General features: G+C 37.4%; 1 protein-coding gene across 5 annotated transcripts; it reads right to left on the bottom strand.

The window, feature by feature from the left end:
• Positions 1-7878: 7878 nt before the first annotated feature.
• On the bottom strand, positions 7879-17164 carry LOC122038406 (endo-1,4-beta-xylanase 1-like). Of its 5 annotated transcripts, none has more exons than XM_042598143.1 (11): positions 16992-17164; positions 16862-16927; positions 16745-16780; positions 15986-16338; positions 15746-15887; positions 11739-12085; positions 11504-11645; positions 10396-10766; positions 10086-10263; positions 9261-9791; positions 7879-9128 (listed from the first exon to the last, which is right to left on the bottom strand). In XM_042598143.1, exons 1-11 carry the CDS (start codon positions 17130-17132, stop codon positions 8016-8018), a joined length of 3420 nt encoding a protein of 1139 aa, XP_042454077.1. In that variant the 5' UTR covers positions 17133-17164; the 3' UTR covers positions 7879-8015. The 5 variants fall into 5 exon arrangements, with proteins under 5 accessions (XP_042454077.1, XP_042454078.1, XP_042454079.1 ...); XM_042598144.1 differs by having other exon boundaries at positions 11739-12082; XM_042598145.1 differs by having other exon boundaries at positions 16862-16924.
• Positions 17165-19516: the final 2352 nt, after the last annotated feature.

The following is a 19516-nucleotide window of genomic DNA, read 5'->3' as shown; positions in this document are numbered from 1 at the left end:
GAAGTCCCTAAAGACAAGAAAGGAAAGAAGCTCCAATCACGACATTGGACGGAAGAGCAAATCACACGGGCAAAGGCAAATTCAAAGGTAATATCTATTTTGATTGATATTTTGCCTAATCATGTGATAAATGGTGTAGGTGAGTATAAGAACGCCCACGAGTTGTGGAGCAAGGTGAAGATGGTTCTACAAGAAGAACCTAAACCTACACAAGAAAAAGAAGAACCCAAGGAGATGGGTTTAATTGCTCAAGTTGAGGAGGAGCAAACGGAAGTTAACTCATGCTCAACTTCTGAGGAGGAGAAGGAGGATGAAGAAGCATCGTTAACATCCTCAAGGGTTGAAGAAGAATCCAAGACGGAGGAAGAAGAAATCTTGGAGGTCAACCTAGTGAGCACCTCCACCGAAGCAAAATCAAAAGCTCACATTGTGTGCTTCGGGTGCAATGAAAGGGGACACTACAAGAGTAGGTGTCCATTGGGTAAGAAGAAGGTAACTCCTAAACCCAATCAAGTTATTTTGAATACTAACATGGGTTGTAGGAATGAAGAAGCACAAAGGAGGAGAATGTGCATTACATGCTTCACGTGTGGGGAGAAGGGACACTACCACACCAAATGCCCCAAGAAGGGGGAAATCAAGAAGCTTGCGCATCTAAAGAAGTGGGAGAAGAAGAAGAAGAGCTCAAATCAAGGGGGAGCTTCAAGGGTAAGGGAGGTATACCCTAACTTGAAGGTTAATTCAAATTCTTATACTCCCATGCATGCTAGAAATAATTACAATTATTTACCCATGCATAATTTCGGATTTAAATATCATGATATGAATAGGGTAATTGTAGATCATAACCCTAGGAGACCAATTCATGATAAATATAGAAATGGTAGACCTAAGGAGAACCAAGGCATTAATCCCAAGAAGGGGAGACATATGCCTAGAAAGGGTAGGTCTAGGAATGTCCAAGGTGGACATGTTGACTCTAGGTTTAGGAACCTAGAAAGGGAGAACCAAGCTTTGAAGGCAAAGCTTGATGGTTTGGAACAATTCCTTAAGAGATTCACTATTGGATCTAAGGGATTAAACATGGTGTTGGGTAGTCAAAAACCCAACAATGATAGATCGGGTTTGGGATACCGATCTAGTCCCTCCATGGCCAAGGAGAGATCATATGCTAGGGTGGCAAATGATCATGGCAAGGGAGAGACCTCCAAGGCTAAGGGAAAGTCTTATGCTAGGGTTGCATATGACTATAGCAAGGAGAAGTCAATAAATGGTAAGGGAAAGCCATTTAAAGGTAAGGAGAAATTAACCAAGGACAAGGTGTCCAAGGTTAAGAAAGTTAGGTTTGTAGGCCAAGTGTCACCGGGGGTGGAGCGATGCGGCCTAGCCTTTGTGGATGAGTCACCTAGGGAGGTGACTAATGTAAAGAGCTCTAGGGGGAGCTCCAAGAGTCAATTTGGGACCCATGGCCAATGGATCTCAGGTGGGTACTACTTGGGAGTCTAGAGGAGCCATGGAGTGTGCCAAAAGGTTTGGAGATGGATTTGAGTCTCAAACCTAGGGATTTGGCACACATGGTTTGTGTTTCATGCAAGAAATATGACATTTGGGGTCATATTGCATGATAATTGGTTTTGGATGTATAGATGTCATATAAACCAATACTAGGGATGCATTGTGGGTTGGTATGGGCAAATACATCAAGAGGAAGTCAAAACTAGGACTTTAGGTCAAGGTTCAATTGAACCATTTAGCTAGTTTTGGATTTTGTGTCAATCTTGGGATTGGTGATAGATACATTTTATAATGTATTTTTCCCAAGTAGACACTGGTACAATAGACCTCTCCACAAAATTTGGGAATTTTTGGAGGTCTAGGGAATTACTGGTGCATTTCTGAAGTTGGCCTGAAAAGGCTGATTTTTTCAGAAAAAGGGTACCAGTCGACTGGTGCAGATACCAGTCGACTGGTAACAGTGTTTTTCGACACAGAATGTTTCTGTAAGGTTCTGTCGAAGGGGGCAGTCGACTGGCACTTGGGGCAGTCGACTGATACCAGTCTGAAACTGTTTTCAGCATTGGTATGTGACCATGTCAACTCGATTAGATGTATGGGATCCAAGGGGGATTAATACATGAGTTTAGGGTCAGTTAGATAATAAGGTTTCAACAATTGGGATATTGTTGGAGAACTTTTTGGATGTTAGGCAAAGGGGGAGAAGTAAGGTTTAGTTGGGAAAACCTTTGGTGCCTTTGCGTAGGGGGAGCCTTGTGATAGGTTCTTAAAAAGCCCGTTGTAAAAATCCTAGCTCATTGGGGAGCATAGGTGTAGGGGGAGCCTTGGGATAGGTTCCAATACATGATTCATTCGGCGGTTGCCAAGTGTGTAGCCTTGGCAACGTAAGTCCATTCGGCGGTTGCCAAGTGTGTAGCCTTGGTAACGTAAGTCCATTCGGCGGAGTAAGTCCAAGTGTGTAGCCTTGGCATCGTAAGTCCATTTGTTTTTAGCATGTTTATTTGCTATATGTTTTCCCTAACTTAAACGTATTGCCAAACACCAAAAAGGGGGAGATTGTTGGAGCAATCCCAATGGTCCGCGGGACCATGTGTTTTGGTGTTTGGGCAAAGGGTTTAAGTTAGGTTTACCCTCGTTATTTGATATGTGTACTTGAGTTGTGCAGGACTGCAGGTGACACATTTGACTCAGGTTGACGGCTTCGGGTCCGATGAAGGATGGCATTGAGGACAAGCCGCGGGCTTGAATGCATCTGAGGGATCGTGGACAAGGCAGCAAGGACAAGGGCCGAGGGAAGCGACTTCGAGGCATACGCGAAGGATGGCATTGGAGACAAGCCGCGAGCTTGGATGCATCCGAGGGACGAGAGCCAAAGGAAGTAGGCTTGAAGGCAAGAGGTCAAGGCTGCAAAGAAGAGTCAAGTGAGTCGTGAGGGTCCGAGTGCGAGTGAAATGTACTCGGGATGGGAAACCCTAAGTTTAGGGTTGTACCAGTCGACTGGTGGTGAGCACAGAAGCATTCTGTGCCCGAAATGGCTGGGATCAGTCGACTGGTCATGAGACCAGTCGACTGATAGATAGCCGGAGTCGTTGGGCTGGCACCAGTCGACAGGTAACGGGCAAATCAGCAAGGCTGATTTCCCCAAGCTCTATAAGAAGGAGCTTGGGATGGCCGACCAAGGCGACGAAATTAGTGGTGGGTAACCTCTAATTAGTAGTCAACTAGTGCCCTAGCAATCCAAGTGCTCTTGATCGAGTTGTGGTGAGGTTTCTCCACCGACAAGGAGGATTGTGCTAGCCGGAGTTTCCGGGGATTAATCCACCGACGGATTGAGGGATCGTCCACCTTACGGACAGCCGTGGAGTAGGAGCAAGTTATCTCCGAACCACGTAAACGAACGTGTTAGCTTGGTTTGCCATTTCTTATTCTTGTCTTAAGCTTTCTTTGTATTATTATTTATAGTTAGTATTAGATTTCCGCTGCGCATACTAACAATAGTGTAGAAAGCAAGGATTTGGGGGTGCCGTCTATCCAACCCCCCTTCAAGCCGGCCACCGATCCTCCAACACCTATTACATTCATCTTTAATACATTTTATTTGGCTAAGATCTCTTATTTTTCTTTCTCTCACTTTAGTTATTCTAAAAATGTCTCTTTCCCCTTCTTTTGTATCCAATTTTTGATATAACCGTTCAAAAGTTTCATTTTTTGCTTCACTCACTACGTTCTTAGCTTCTTTCTTGCCTATTGTATATTTTTTAAAGTTTTCCTCGTTCTTACAAATATATAATTCTTTATAAGTTATTTGTTTTTCCTTCACTTTCTCTTGTACTTTCTCATTCCACCACCAAGATTCTTTACTTAGTGGTGCATGTCCTTTTGACTCACAGAGTACACTCTTAGCTATTATTTTCAACTTTGATACCATCTTATCACATGTTGTATTAGAGTCGTCGTATATTTCACCTAATGCTTGTACTTCTACATCCTCTTTAAATATATATTGCTTCCCATCCTTTAACTTCCACCACTTAATTCTAGGAATTGTAAATATTTTCTTTCTATTGATACTATGTTTAGTACGTATATCCAACACTACTACCCTATGTTGGATAATTAAGATTTTTCCAGGGATAACTTTGCAATCTTTATAAATCTTTCTATCCTTCTTCCTAACTATAAGAAAGTCAATTTGCGATTTATTATTCTCACTTTTGAATGTGACTAAGTGTTCTTCTCTTTTCTTAAAAAACGTATTAGCTAATATAAGGTCATATGCTATCACAAAATCTAATATAGTTTTCCCTTCCTCATTCCTCGTTCCAAACTCATAACTCTCATGTACTCTCTCATATTCCTCATTTTTCACTCCAATATGTCCATTTAAATCACCTCCTATTAAAATCATTTCATTTGGTGGAATATTTTATAATATTTCATCTAAGTCCTCCCAAAATCTTGATTTGGTAGCTTCATCAAATCCTACTTGTGGTGCATATACGCTAATTATGTTCATAGTTTCTTTCACCACTATTATCTTAAGGGATATAATTCTATCCCCTTTTCTAACTACCTCTACAACTTCATCCTTTAACAAACTATCTACAATAATACTCACTCCATTTCTTGTTTTACTCTTTCCAGTGTACCATAACTTAAAACCCGAGTTCTCTATCATCTTTACCTTCTCACCTGTCCATTTTGTCTCTTGTACACACAAAATACTAATTTTTCTCCTAATCATCATATCAACTACCTCCATTGATTTACTAGTGAGAGTTCCTATGTTCCATATTCCAAATCTTAGATTATTAGTTTTCCTATCATATTTGTTCTTATCTAACCTATGGTGTGAGAACTCTTGCCTATTTAATACTACACCCAAGTTCTCATGGAGATGTAGCGATTCTTGTTGAGACGTTACAGTCGGACCCTATAACACGAACTCTTGCATATTTATCACTACACCCGAGTTCTGGAGATGTAGCGGTCCTTGCTGAGACGTTACAGTCGGACCCTGCAACGCGTTCATTTCGGGGAGCAATCTAGTATTAACACAATAGTTTAATGGATTCATTTATTGAATATTTACCATAGTTTGACGCTGGCTGGCAACCTAACGCAACTCTCCTCTTTTATCTGGGCTTGGACCGGCCATGACCGGTCATCATGGGCGGAGTTTCTTAGGTGAAGTCCAAGATGAAATCTAGGAAGCATGAAGAAGTATTTTTGGCAAGATGAAGTCCAAGAAGCATGAAAAAGTTTCTTAGCAAGATGAAAACTTGGAGGCACAAGGTGTCTCGAAGGTATGAAAACCTTCTTAACAAGTAAAGGTAAGTCCTAAGTAAGTTTGTAACTTAGAAGGAAAGGAAAAGATAGACATGGACTAAGAAGTCAATTCAGATGACCAGTAGACAAGTGTATAAATATCAATCGATTAGTCTAGGCTTAACCAGAACATGAGATATTTTGTTTAGAACATTCTGAATTCGAGTAAAGAACTCAATTGATGAGTTATTATTAGTCAACTAGTAAAACCTCAAACCTAATACCACAATTCATAAGGTATTCAATTCATAGTATTTTGACTTACCAAAGTAGTTGGCTGATCGAGGAGCGGTCGATTGAAATAGTGAATTACTCAAAGGAAAAGATGGAAGTAAAGTTGTTTATCTGACAGTGCTTGTAAACGACTTGATCTTTTCCAATTACTATTAAAGCAATCGACTAGTATTGATAAGCAATTTGCAACACAGATGCAAACAATAAAGAGTTGTTGGTCTAATTTGACAGTAATCATCATCAACAACCGAAGCAGTCGACTGGTGGCCTTTGTGCAATCAACTAATGTTGACCAGTTTTGTAAAACAGTAATTGAACTCAATGCAAATAAAAGATGATTTAAAGGCATATTCATATATTTGTTATCTTTCCTCTCGCATGCTCAATTCTTGTAATCTCTCATTTCTTCTCTTCTTTGTACTTCAATTATCTATCATTGTAAGAGGAATTTGCAAGAGGGTTTCACCACCTTTTGTTGTTGAGCAATACAAAGAACAATCTGAGGTGACTTCGAGGGATGATCTAGCTTACGGATCAAGACCGTGGAGTAGTGTCCTTGAGAGTATTGCATAACCATGTAAAATCTTTTCTATATTTGTTGTTTTTCATTCTTGTGTTAAATTATTATTTTTTGTTGCATCCACCGCATAACTAACATTGTAGACGAGAATGAAATTAAAACAGCGCACTAAAAGTTTGTTCGCCCCACCCCAGCCATTTATAGGTCCTAACAGTAAAAACAATAATTAGGGAAGAAAGCTTAAGGTAACAACACCATTTTAATACTTTTCAACATGGGAAATTCCTTTGACGATAATAAAAATAAAGAGCACCCTTTTATATTTTACCCTAATAAATTTGAATTAGTTAATAAGTAATTGATTAATTCCTTCATGCAATCATGCCTCTCAATTCCATTATGCATGCATCTCATTAGTTCCGATCGTGAATGTATGTGTTTATATTATTACATGTATTTGTTCCATTGCATGAGCATACTTGGCATATATTCATTACCTTTAAATTGTTTTCATCTATTTTTTGTCCGGAGATTTACTTTTTACATATTTTTACAGGACGCGAACTTAGACTTTGAAAACTACTCGAATCCTAATTGATCTCTATCATCTGCAAAGTGTGGCTTATACAACCTACTTCTAAGATGGAAATAATTGGTGATATTACACTTTTATGAGCAAATGCATTCTTTAATAGAGAACCATGGTAATTGATGCTATGGATGAGTCTTACCCAACCAATCTCTTGTCATTTTAATATTGTCTTTGTAAAGAAGATTACCATGGCAATCCTCTTGTCAATAATTTAACATTCTTAATTCTCACTGAAAAATAAGACTAAATAGGGAGAGAATCTACCCATGTTTTTTGAAGTTTTAACCATGCTTAGACACAATTTAATATCCATTTGACAATGTCACTATCAAATGGTCATTGATTGAAATTACTCCAGTCATGACGATTTAGTGTCTAGCACATGAGGTGTTACTATCATGAGGTCTGAGATTCGAATCTCGACAAAATCGAGATAAATATCTCCCTTATGTACTAGTCACCATACTTAGACACAATTTAATATCCTTTTGACAATGTCACTATCAAATGGTCATTGATTGAAATTACTCCAGTCAGGACGATTTAGTGTCTAGCACATGAGGTGTTACTATCATGAGGTCTGAGATTCGAATCTCGACAAAATCGAGATAAATATCTCCCTTATGTACTAGTTAGTATTCCAAATGCTAATAACCGCTCGTGATTTAGCTCCTCCGTGTTCGTCCTAGGATGGGTTGACAGGGGCGCTGAGGACGAGCGTATTCGCCTTTTGCCATCATTATAGAAATTACTTGAAAAAAAGAAGATGCTTGAATCTACCACCTCAAGTTACCATCTAAAGGGTCAAATTAATACACACAGCAAAATCACCACCATAAAATGAAAAACTACACACAGCAACTCCATTCGAACCACAATGATAAACACAAACACCCACTGAAAAAAAAACAAAGATCAATATAATCTGACTTAGCCTTAAAGATACATCACGAAAAAAAAACAATTTATATGGTATGATAACAAAAGCAAATAGAAGTCTAAATAAGTCTTTCCTCATTGTGTACAAAAACTCTCCTAATATTCCTCTATTTAAAATTGATGGAGAATATCTGACATCAAATGCTCCTTGGGCACCAATATTCTCTTGAAAATAAGACAATAGCAAATAGAATTTAATTATTTCAAAATTAAGAAATCAAATTCTGAGGTTTTAGTCTCAAGAATCTCCCTTTCATCTTTTACCAAAAGAAAAATCACTTAAGTTGCTCAATAATGTACCAACAAACACACCCAAAAGCATCAAATCTTTCTCAAAAAAAAAAAACTGGGAAAAATTCATCACTCATACCTTAAATGACCATGCAACTATGAATTGATTATCACTACAAGAGGAGAATCTCCCTTTTCAACTTTAAATGATCTGGATATGCTCTTAAACTTGGTGCTTATTTCAACAGAGTATGTACCATGATATCCTCTAAACTTGAATTCACCTGAAGCATCAATCTTGCCATCGGCATTAGATAACCACTCATTCTTCAGAGCAAGGAACCGTTTACCAGCTTCATTTATGTCTCCTTCTGCATTAACTAAATGAGAATGATCCCTGCAAGTGAACAGTTCCCAGAAACTCCAAAGCATGACTCCTTCAATAGCAGGATGTGCAAAGGCTTCTCGAAGAACAACCTCCAAGTCATCTGCTCGAACATGTTCATTTACTGCAGAGACATCTAATTCAGTCAACCATATCGGGAGACCTAATACAGCCAACTTGTCCAGTGCATCACATATGATTTCTCCAACTGGGTGACTAATGTGACATTGTATACCAATCCCCCCTACAGGTGCACCAGATTTCTGTAAATCAAGTATTTGATCAATCAACCTTTCAGGTGTCGACTTTGGATCACATCCATCTTCCACATTGTAATCATTAACATAGAGCACAGCAGATGGATCAAGATGATGGGCTTCACGAAACATGTATGCTCTGATATCTTTTCCAAGTCTATCTTGGAAGAATGATCCATGGAGCATCTCATTGTTAACATCATAATGCTTAAACATCCCTCTATACCTGGTTAGTAACCCTTTAAGGCGGTTCTGGACAGCTTTCATCAGCTCAATATTGCTCAATGATCTTAGCCATGGCTGGACAGCATCCTCTACCTCCCAAAAAACACAGTGGCCCCTTGTCTGTTTTCCATGTTTTTGACAGAAATCCAACAACTCATCTGCATCTTTATAATTGAAATGTCCTCTCTGTGGCTCTGTATGGTACCATTTCAATTCATTCCCAAATACAGCCCAATTAAAGTTCTTCAAAAAGAAATCAACAAATTCCTCATTCTCAATGTTCGATCTACTAATACAAGCCCCAATAGGAAAGCTGTTCTCAATTTGATGAATCTTTAGAGATGCACCAGAAAGATCTTCATGAAATCCTATAAATTTAAGGACAATATCCTGCTTCCTTATCTGCACATCAATGTATGAAGAACTATAAACAAAAAATGTCTTTCCAATACAATACTAGAATTAGAATATGGAATTAAAAGGTATACAAAATAAAATTGTAAATTGTAGCATGCTAGAAATTGGTATAAGTACCTTGTCAGCTTTTTCCTTAAGAATTTTATATCTTGTCTTCCTATTAACAGGAAGTATCTGTGCTTCTGACATCATCAAGTCAACACCTGATGGGGGTCCTTGAGCATGAACTACTACTTTGGATGGTTTTTTCTCAACCCTGAATGATCCTCTAATCTTGTACCATCTATCATTATTTGCCTCCACTTGTCCCCCATTAACCCACTGATTGTCTATATTAAGTGCTATATTCACATTCTGAGGACCACTTGCTCCTGAACCTAGACGAACCCAAGCAACAACTTGGTAAGTAATATGTAACTTAATCCTGTTTGTTATTATCTGGGAAGGGCCCATCCATGTTTCTGTGCGATTTGTTGTCAGGATATATCTCTTGTTTTGTGGCTGATAAAAACTGAGAGAATACTCCACTGGCGAGAAGCTCTGTGGATGAGTACAAATGCTCAGCTTGCATGAGCCTAGAGGATTCCATTGGTTAAGACCATCAGTGAGACTGACGTTTCTGATTACATTAGCATCCTCTGAATCAACCTGCAAGACAGCATGTATCCTCAAAAATAAATCAACATCTTGTCTATAACCTCCCACTCAGTCATGCTTGTACGTCATTTCAGGATAACAAACACCAAATGAAACTAGTACTCATAGCAGGGATTTGAGCAAAAGAACATGACAGAACTGAGAGTGAAAAGAATAACAAAATTGTTATGATGCTGGCAAAGACCGAAGGTCCTTATTAATTAACCAAGCATTTTCAAGAAATAGAAAATTAACAGACAGTAAAAAAAACAAGTTAGATGGACTCAGTGGTCGAGTTATACCAACCTCAGTAATAGGTGGAACTGAACTTCCAGCTTTTATTGGTCGCCTCACAACTATACTATCGACGAGTATATCAATACCTGGATTTGGCCCTTCTATAAATAGAATGGCTCTTGAAGCAACACCATTCAAAAGAAATTTCCCCTGCAATTGTACCCACTCCTTGTCTGATGCCTGAGTTCTTTTCAAGCAATGTTTATTCTTAGGAAAAATGTAATCACTTGTGCTTTTTCTTCAAAAGTAAATCATTCAAATTTATCGTAGTGTGAATGTGCCAAGGAATAACAAAATACAAAGGTGAGAGAAATCTTACTTAGCAATGCCAACGTACTGTTCCCGACCATTTGGAGACTGAACCCATAGAGTCAATTGAACATCAGCATTATTAGTATGCCCGAATATCTGAACTAGAGCTGTAACTTCATATGTGCGCTTTCTGACAAATCTTCCAGTTATCTCTTGCTCAATCCCATTCCATTTATGGCTTCTCTCAGTAGCTGCAACAAAAAACTTCCCTTTGACAGGAAGTATTTTTCCATTGCAAAGAGAACTGCATAAGGTAATCTTGCATCCTCTTCCTGACCAATTATTTAATCCATCTTCAAACTGTGGATTATGTACTATATGTTCATCATTATTTGAAATATCTTCATCATTACTTGAAACCCGATATGTAATGACTTCCTGTCATTATATGGAGAACTAATCAAGGAAAGACATTTTTGAATCAAAAAACAAAGAAACCATGGCATAACAAATGAAGCAGATGGTAAGCAATAGGCAACCATTTGAATATATACTAGAGTATAATTGACTTGTCCAATTTATGTCTCTAATTAATTAACATTTAATTATTCTTACAAAATTTATTTGATTCCATTTGAATTTAATTTGAGCAATGGGATCAAAGTTTAAATCTCATTCTGTAGTAGAGTACTGATCTCCATTCCACAATTTAGGGGTGGTGCCATGCTGGCACCAGCAAGCTTAGAAGTATTCAATTTCAGATGAACTTTATTTTGTTGCCTTGCTTTCATTAAAATTTAAGTCTATAGAAAATAATAAAAAAATCATTTGAATTAGAATTTTAGAGCAATAACTCAATTTATTAAGCATCTCAACTACATTTCAACTGAGGTTAAAGTATCATTCCAAAGCAAAGTTTTGGTGGCTAGCTGGAAGGGTACAATTTTGGCACTATGTTGTGATGACACTCTGCGTGCTTTAATTTATCAGAGTGTCCTAAGTGCTTCAAATATCAAAGTTCCCTAAGATGAATTTTGATATATTTTACTCTTTCAATACTCTTTGACTTAGTTTATATTTGATCAAAGACAAATTTGGTAAAGAAACTAAAAGTGAAACAACCGAAATGATAATTATATTTCAGTTTTCCAAGTAGAAAAGAAAAAAAAAATTACCTCACAAACAATAGCCACAGAATCTATGAGAATGTCAATACCAGGATCAGGCCCTTCCAAATAGAAAACTACTCGTCTTGGCTTGCTTGTTAGTGAAAAAGAACCTTCCAATTTCTTCCAGCAATCTTGAGAGACCACGATCCTGAAACAGCCCAATGGATCTCATAATTGTTAGGAGAAAAAGGATATATACTAATAAAAACCTAGTTCCTTTAACCTGTATAAAATGGAATACCTCTCAATAAACACATAGCTAAGAGAAGAATCATTCTCTAATTTCAATGTTGCTTGAACTCCTGTTGTTCCATGGAGATCTCCATGAACAGCAACAAACACTGTTACATTATACTTTAAACCAGCAGCAACCTTATCAGTGATATCTTGCTCTAGACCTTGCCAATTCTCACTTCTCCGCATCACAACAGCATAATTATCCCCAGATAGAGGTTTCACTCCATTCAAAAAATTAGAATTTCCTGATGTGACATAAGCTTGGCAACAATTGGGATGCCATGACTCAAGACCATTTAAGAAGTCATGGTTGGATACAATGTTCGGTGAACTAGTCATTCCAACTTTCTGCTATAAAAGAACTCGCAGATGTCATTCTATATGAACAATCCATATAAATATTTCAGAGAAATGCATCTTGATTAATGAAAACAATAGGACAGAAGTAGTATCTTGATCAAATCTCTCTTTTATGGCACTAGTGCTTCAATGGGTATAGTGCCTATCGCTTGGAAATTCCTTCTAAGATTTTGGTAGAATCTCTCATCTACACTAGATAGAGGAAAATTGGAATCTTTCTCTAAGCAAGTACTATGTCACAACACTTGAGTGGTGAAGCTGGGGTTCTGCTCCATCCATAATCAATGCTTTTAGTGAGCCTAGAGGAGAGATGTAATTGGGAATACATCATGGGCTCAATCTGAGGCAAATATTAATGAATAAGAAGCAAGGTCATGACCTTCAAGTTGCTCTAGAATAGACAACGGTGATCTACAATAATCCTTAGACCTAGTAATAGTTTGGAGCATAGTTTAAAATTTCAAACCATATTAAAGTTTTGGTTTATGACCTAAACGATATAATTTTGGTATCGTACCAATACAGTTTCAATACAGGATGATAAATTCCGCCTGTGCCACCCAGTATGACACGAAATTTTAAACCATGGTTTGGAGCAAGTCTTCTTAATATTGTTAGCAGTGTGGGGCTGGTGGGAGACATGGGAATGTTATTTGTATTATAGTACAAGGGAGAGAGGGTAGATTAGAAGAATAGGAAGGGTTTAAAATAGAGCAAGAACTAGATATCTTTGTTGGTTGTGCAGTAATTGCTAAAATATACAAGGTACACTTAAAATTTGTTAGGGAGGGGGCCATGAATACAGCGGTAGTGACTGGTTCCACAACAACTAGCTTCACTATGGTGAAAAGCTGCTCATTAAGTATTGTTGACATCTAGGAGCAAAGGGTGACTATGTAAAGAGCATTGGGGGTCTCATCATAAGTCTCTCTCTTCAACTCTATCAATGTTTAGGATACCATAGGTGGCATGCAATCATCAACTTGCCAGACATAATAAGAATGGTATTGCGGAAGGCGAAAGTATGTTAAGGAGGCAATTATTAAAGCGAACACTTCTCAAGATACCAAGGATCTTCATGGGTCTGGTGAATAGGGTGGTCCCCTCATTCTCCATAAAAGGAGTGCTTGGCTTCCTCTATTGTTCAATCTACTAGGGTATTGAAATCCCTAGCGACCTTGTCTCCAATAATGCCAACAATGTCATTCAATATGACAAGCATTGACAAAGTGATTCTCTCGAAAGCATTTAATGCATCTATTTCACAAGAATTTCCACACATTAAATGTTAGTGGTACTTGAGAAGTTCCACCTTACTAAAAGATTAGAATTGATTTGGTGGTAAGTCTGTAGTGGTGTAACAGTAGTGGTGCTACAGAACCTTTCTAGTGTTGTGGAAGGTAAAGGTATGTTAAGAAGGCAATTCTTACACTGGGCATTTCTCAAAGCACCAAGGATCTGCATGGGTTTAGTAGATAGGGTGATCGCCTCATTCTCTATAAAAAGAATGCTTGATTTTCTCTATTGTTCAATATTCTTCCAGTTATTAAGATATTGAAATTCCTAGTGACCTCATCTCCAACAATGGTGCTGCAACACCTCTATTAGCAAGATTTCATTTAATTTGATTTGGTGGCAAGTTTATAGTTTGTATGACTAAATGTAGCAACACTTCTTTAGAGCAATTATACTAGAAATTGCAGTTTAAGCTAGTGGGAAAGTTAGGTTCCCTCGACGCTAGCTTTATTGTGCACAAATAGTGGGGAGGTTGAACTTAAAAATTCAAAGTTAGCAACATTTTGAAACTTCCATTAATAAACTTAGATCATTCATCACTAAAGCACAATGTATTAGATGGCCTAATACAATAGATTAGGAAATAGTTTGTGAGAAGTTTTAAGATTTAAGAGTTTATTTTCCAAGACTTTGGAAAACAAGCATTGTAATTTTAGGAGTCGAAAATCATGGTATCTTTTAGGTCAATAAAAATATCTTTTAATTTAGAGAGGCTTATTGGGATTATTGTGTTTCCCAATTAATGATATTTTTATTCAAAATTAATTGGTATTGATTCAATAAACCTAGCATGTCCCTATGTATTACTCAGTTTTTAGTTAATAAATTTTTTCTTCCATTATGTAAGGTTTTTTCCTATGTGTGAGGTTCTTTATGTCCTTATGAGATAGTTTATCTCTTTCATCAATTTTGTCTCAATTTTTTGCATGATTTAAGGGTTCAATTTAGTGTTGCATCAATTTGGTATTAAAGAGTCATCATGTTGTGTCAATTTGATATCTGGGTGTTATTGTGCTTTATCAATTTGAAATCAGAGTCAAGTTTATCTTGTACCAAATTAGAATCAGAGTGTTCTTATAATATATCAATTTGGTATCAAAGTATTCTTGTATTACATCAATTTAGTATCAACATCTTGCCTCTCCATTTGTTGGAATGATACTACACTTTTGTCATAGTCACCTATAGCTAACATCCTTAAGTCCAACAAGAAGGGCAATAGTCATTCAACAATTGCCAAAAAAAAAAAAGGCGAAGCATTCTCCCCTGGGCCTCCGCCACGGGGGTGGTTATACAGGATGTAGGGATTTATGTCCCACCAGCCCTGAGGTTTGACCCCTCGATCTGAAGTGGCAAACCTTCATCCAATTACCACCTCAGCTACTTTGGTTTTATACAGGATGCAAGGATTTACGTCTCGTGGGGGCCAATAGTCATTCAATAATGATGTCATTAGACGTGATTTGGTCAACCACCACATGTCCCAGTGGAATGGCTTGGCGTCAGCCTAGGTTGAAGCAAGAGAAACTTTCATATATAATCGAAAAATTAACTCTGATTGACTATTACAGATGAAACCAAAATCCAGGACATATAGAAGTTATATATACAGAAATGCTAATGTACATTAGTTTAATGGGTATTGTAGGGTTAGAAACCTAGGAGTAATGGTATTCCATGGATTAGAAAGTTGCTTGGAAATTGTTTCCTAAATCTTTCTTTCACGATAAGCAAAATTGATCTATTTACTAGTTAAGGATAGACATACAATTATTTTGTTAAGCTTAATCTACACAAATGGAGTAGACACTAAAGCTTATTGCTATCGCTTATTGAGATAAGGACAATTTCAAACCACCTTCCATATGATTATTTTTTATGACGAACAATTGATGATTGCATGTTCAACAAAATGCAGAAAAGACGACACAGTACTGAAAATATACTTCCTAAAAAGAGTCGGATCATAAATCATAGTGGCACCTAGTCAACTCTCAATTAGCCTATTTAGCTACATTCTTAATCATGTTTGACACCCCAATGAGTGCATCGTAGAAAATTTCCAATATTCATGGATTGGATAAATTTAGTCTCTTTTATTCAAGATAGTGGAGTAAAGAGGAAGAATTAAAACAACATTAAAATGATATGCCAACAACATGGAAGTAATCATAGCTAAGCAACATATTATCAAGTTCCCAAGCTACACCGAACCTGAAAAAAAATGTACCTATTGGATGAAGCAAATGAATGTTGAATCAAAGAAAAAGGCCATTTGGAGAAATGAGAACTATAAGTGAATACACAAACTGAAAAAGACTTAGATTTGCAGTTTTTGCATAGAAAGAGATGTACCTCACAAGCAATAGCTACAGAATCTATGAGCAAGTCAATACCAGGATTAGGCCCTTCCAAGTAGAAAACTACTCGCCTTGGGTTGCTTGTTAGTAAGAAGGAACCTTCTAACTTCCTCCAGCAATCTTGAGAGACCAAGATCCTGAAACATCCTAATATGAATCTACATAATTCTCAGGAGAAAAAATATATATAGGCAGAAAATTAACTAGTTCCTTAGTACTGTATAAAATGGACTACCTCTCAATAAAAACATAGCTAACTGAAGAATCTAAGTTCTCTATTCTCAATGTTGCTTGAACTCCACTTGCTCCATGGAAATCTCCATGAACAGAAACAAACACTGTTACAATATACTTTACTCCAGCAATGACTTTATCAGTGATATCTTGCTCCAGACCTTGCCAATTCTCGCTCCTTTGCATGACAACAGCATAATTACTCCCGGATAGAGGTTTCACTCCATTCACAAAATTAGAATTTTCTGATGCAACATAAGACTGACAACAATTGGAATGCCAGGACTCAAGCCCATTTGAGAAGTCATGGTTTGAAACAATGTTTGATGATTGGCCAGGACTCATTCTGACTTTCTGCTAGAAAAACTTGCAGATGTTATTCTATAGGAGGAGTGATCCATATAAGAATTTCAGATAAATGCATCTTGGATTAAAAAAAAAAAGAAGGAAAAAAGCAGGGTAGAAGTAGTATTGTGATGATACTAGAGATGAATTGCAGTAAAAGTAAATTGAAATGTTTCTATTTCATGAATTTGTAAAGTATAATCTAAAGTAACAAATCTAAATATTCAAGTTCCTTATATAAATGAGTGCTGATCATACTTTAACCAGGGAAATAGGAGGCTAATATCAGAACAATTTCATGTTTTCTAACCATTGATTGTTCAAGCCGTAAAATCCCAATCACCATAAAATCCCATCTAAACAACATAAGAATAAAAGAACTGGAAAAAAAAGGAAAACGGAAGCTGGATATTACCTGTTCAGAACCAGAAGGGAGGGAATCTTCTAATTCCTATATGAGGTGTCAGAATTTAGAAACAAAAAATGTCTGAAGCGATATGAAACATAAAGGGGAATATCGAACAATAAACACCTGGGAGCCGTTTGCGTGAAAGCTGCTACCGCCAGGTTGCGGATTGGCCGACGCCTCTGTAATCTCCTATGAGGAAAATCATGATAAAAAAAAGTGAATTAATGAATTAAAGCAGGGATATTTTACTCACGATCGGATTTGGTGAAGATTTGAGGTTGGAAGGCGAGGAGCTTCTCTCGGGTCGGCAACAGAAGGCAGTGAGACACATGGAAATGTGATTTTTGTTTTTTCCTTGAGCTTCTGCTGAGACCTCCAACTGATCGCCAACCATTCTTCGCTTCTGCTCGTATTCCTTTGCTTTGAAGGAAACGAATTGGCAAAATGCCAACAACGTCCTCCAGTTTTAATTTTCTGACATGGACCCCTTACCTATTTGATTTTCCCAAATCAACCCTCCACCGTCCCACCCTGCAGTTTCACTATACTAAACTAGACTGAACCGTGTAAATACATTTAAAAAACACATTTAAAAACACTAAATTTATAAGGAACCCTCACTGGCATACTTACATTTAAAAAACACATAGACTCTTTCCACATTTAAACTTTTTCTTTATCCATTCAAAAAAAATTATTATTTTCAATTTACATTATCAAATTTAATGTGAGACATAGGATATATTAAGGAAGCTTGCAAGGGTATATTAATTTTGACTTAAAGTGATTCAAATAAAATTAATTAATAGACATAGAAAACTCTAAATAATTTGAAATCAAAACTAATATACTTTTACAATTCTTCTTAATATATCTATGTCCTCATATTTAAATTTAATCGTGTAAATTAAAAGCAGTATTGAATTTTTGAACTGTTGGTGTAATCAACTTTTAATAGTTCGATGTTTGACAATATACTAATGTCTGGTCGGATTTGACCAAGAGTTATCCAAACAGGACCTGATATTTAGAAGTGAAAAGTCTAGTCAGGTCAATGTTGACTAGATGACTAGCAAAGAGAAATCCAGTCAGGTTAAAGGCTGACCCGATAACTAGCAAGGCGATTCTAATAAGGCCAAGGATGATTGAATAACTATCAAGGGAAAGACCTAACAGGTTAGTGAGAAGTGGATGTTAGACAAAAGTCTAGTCAAGTCAAGGATGACTGGATGACTAGCAAGGGAAAGACCTAGTAGGTTAGTGAGAACCAGATGTTAGACAAAAGTCTAGTTAGGTCAAGGGTGGCTAGATGACTTATAAAAAAAAAGACCTAATAGGTTAGTGAGAACTGGATGTTAAGCAAAAGTCCAAGCAAATCAAGGTGATTGAATGCTTGGCAAAGGAAAATTCTAGGGAAGTGAACCCTAGATGCTTAGTCCTGAAGGAGTGAACTCTAAGCAAAAGGTAAGTCTAGTAAATTAGGTAGACTTACAGAAGTAGGCTAGGTTACTTGTTTGTATTTGTATGTTTATCTTACAAAAACTTGGAGTTGGAAGCAAGACTGGAAAAGCAAAAAGACACAAACTAGAAATAGCCAGACCAAGCCCAGAAGGTGGTCAGAATCTGAGCACCCGGAAGGGGCTTCAGGCTTCCAAACTGGACTTGACTCCAGACACCTGAATTTATTCCAAACGTCCAGATATGTTCTAAGTGTCTGGATGGTCCAAACTAAGCCAAAGAGGATTAATTCAGCAAATGATGTGGCACAAGATCCAGGTGCCAAGGGCTAATCCAAGCGCCCGAAGTTTGATAAATTTGTGATGGAGTCGGATCTGATGACGTCGAGCTAGGGGCACCTAGGAGGCCTTCCAAGCGCCTGAAATAAGTCTTTATAAGTCCCTTTGAACAAAGCCTTCAAGGCAATACTTCTTCTACTACTCACACTCCATGTGCTCAGATGCAGAGAAGACTCACGAATAAAGGCTATGACGTAAAGCTCTACAACTGAGGAAGCTCCAAGAGGGTTGTGCTACACTCAAGACTTCTAGATCAGCACAAGGTTTGGTTTGCTTATATTTTATACGCTCATATTTAATTCTTATTTTTATTTGCGTATAATTTGTAAGTGGCTTCTATGCCTCTAGAAAAGTTCCAGAAAGGGGAAGATCTAGTGGATGAGTCCCTTCCGTACTTAAGCCTTAGACATACTGTCCTTGAGAGTTGGAAACCAAGTAAAATCCGTGTGCCTTTATTTCTTTGTCTTTTAATTATTATTCTATTTTTTGTTGTATACTAACTCTGATAGAAAGAACTAACGAACAATAAAATCAAGAAGAGCGACGAATCAATATTCACCCCCGCCCATCGATCGCACAGATCCTACACGAACTTGCAAAGACTTGATAAAATTTGTCATAAACTCATTATACGGCACAGGACAATGATATTCGTTGATCAACACTACTAATGGATAAAAGTTGACAACAAAATATTGTTGGATCGAAAGCGCTAGAGGGGAGGTGAATAGCGCTCGTGACTTTCACTTTCATTTCGGAAAACTTTTGAGTAAACATAGCGGAAAAGTAAACAATGCAAATGCAAACACCAAGGATTTTTTACTTAGTTCGGAGTCTGGGGCGACTCCTACTCCAAGGCCCATGCTCGTTGAGCGTTTACTTTGGACAATCAATATAAGTTCGCAAGAGTACAATTTTATAGTATAGCAATTAAGTACAGTAAGAAAATATACCAACAACTTTAAGAATAGGAAATTCGAAG

Source organism: Zingiber officinale, chromosome 1A, assembly GCF_018446385.1.
Source record: "Zingiber officinale cultivar Zhangliang chromosome 1A, Zo_v1.1, whole genome shotgun sequence".
NCBI classification, from domain to species: domain Eukaryota; kingdom Viridiplantae; phylum Streptophyta; class Magnoliopsida; order Zingiberales; family Zingiberaceae; genus Zingiber; species Zingiber officinale.
This window is presented reverse-complemented; position numbering and strand designations above follow the sequence as displayed.

Bases quoted from the DNA above. Each gene is read 5' to 3' on its own strand.
- LOC122038406 (XM_042598143.1), bottom strand. From the start codon at position 17,132: ATGGTTGGCGATCAGTTGGAGGTCTCAGCAGAAGCTCAAGGAAAAAAC. The intron at 15,888-15,985 runs GTAGTCCATTTT...AGGATGTTTCAG, and splicing joins AGCTATGTTTTTATTGAGAG to GATCTTGGTCTCTCAAGATT. The intron at 10,264-10,395 runs GTAAGATTTCTC...TTGCTTGAAAAG, and splicing joins CAGTACGTTGGCATTGCTAA to AACTCAGGCATCAGACAAGG.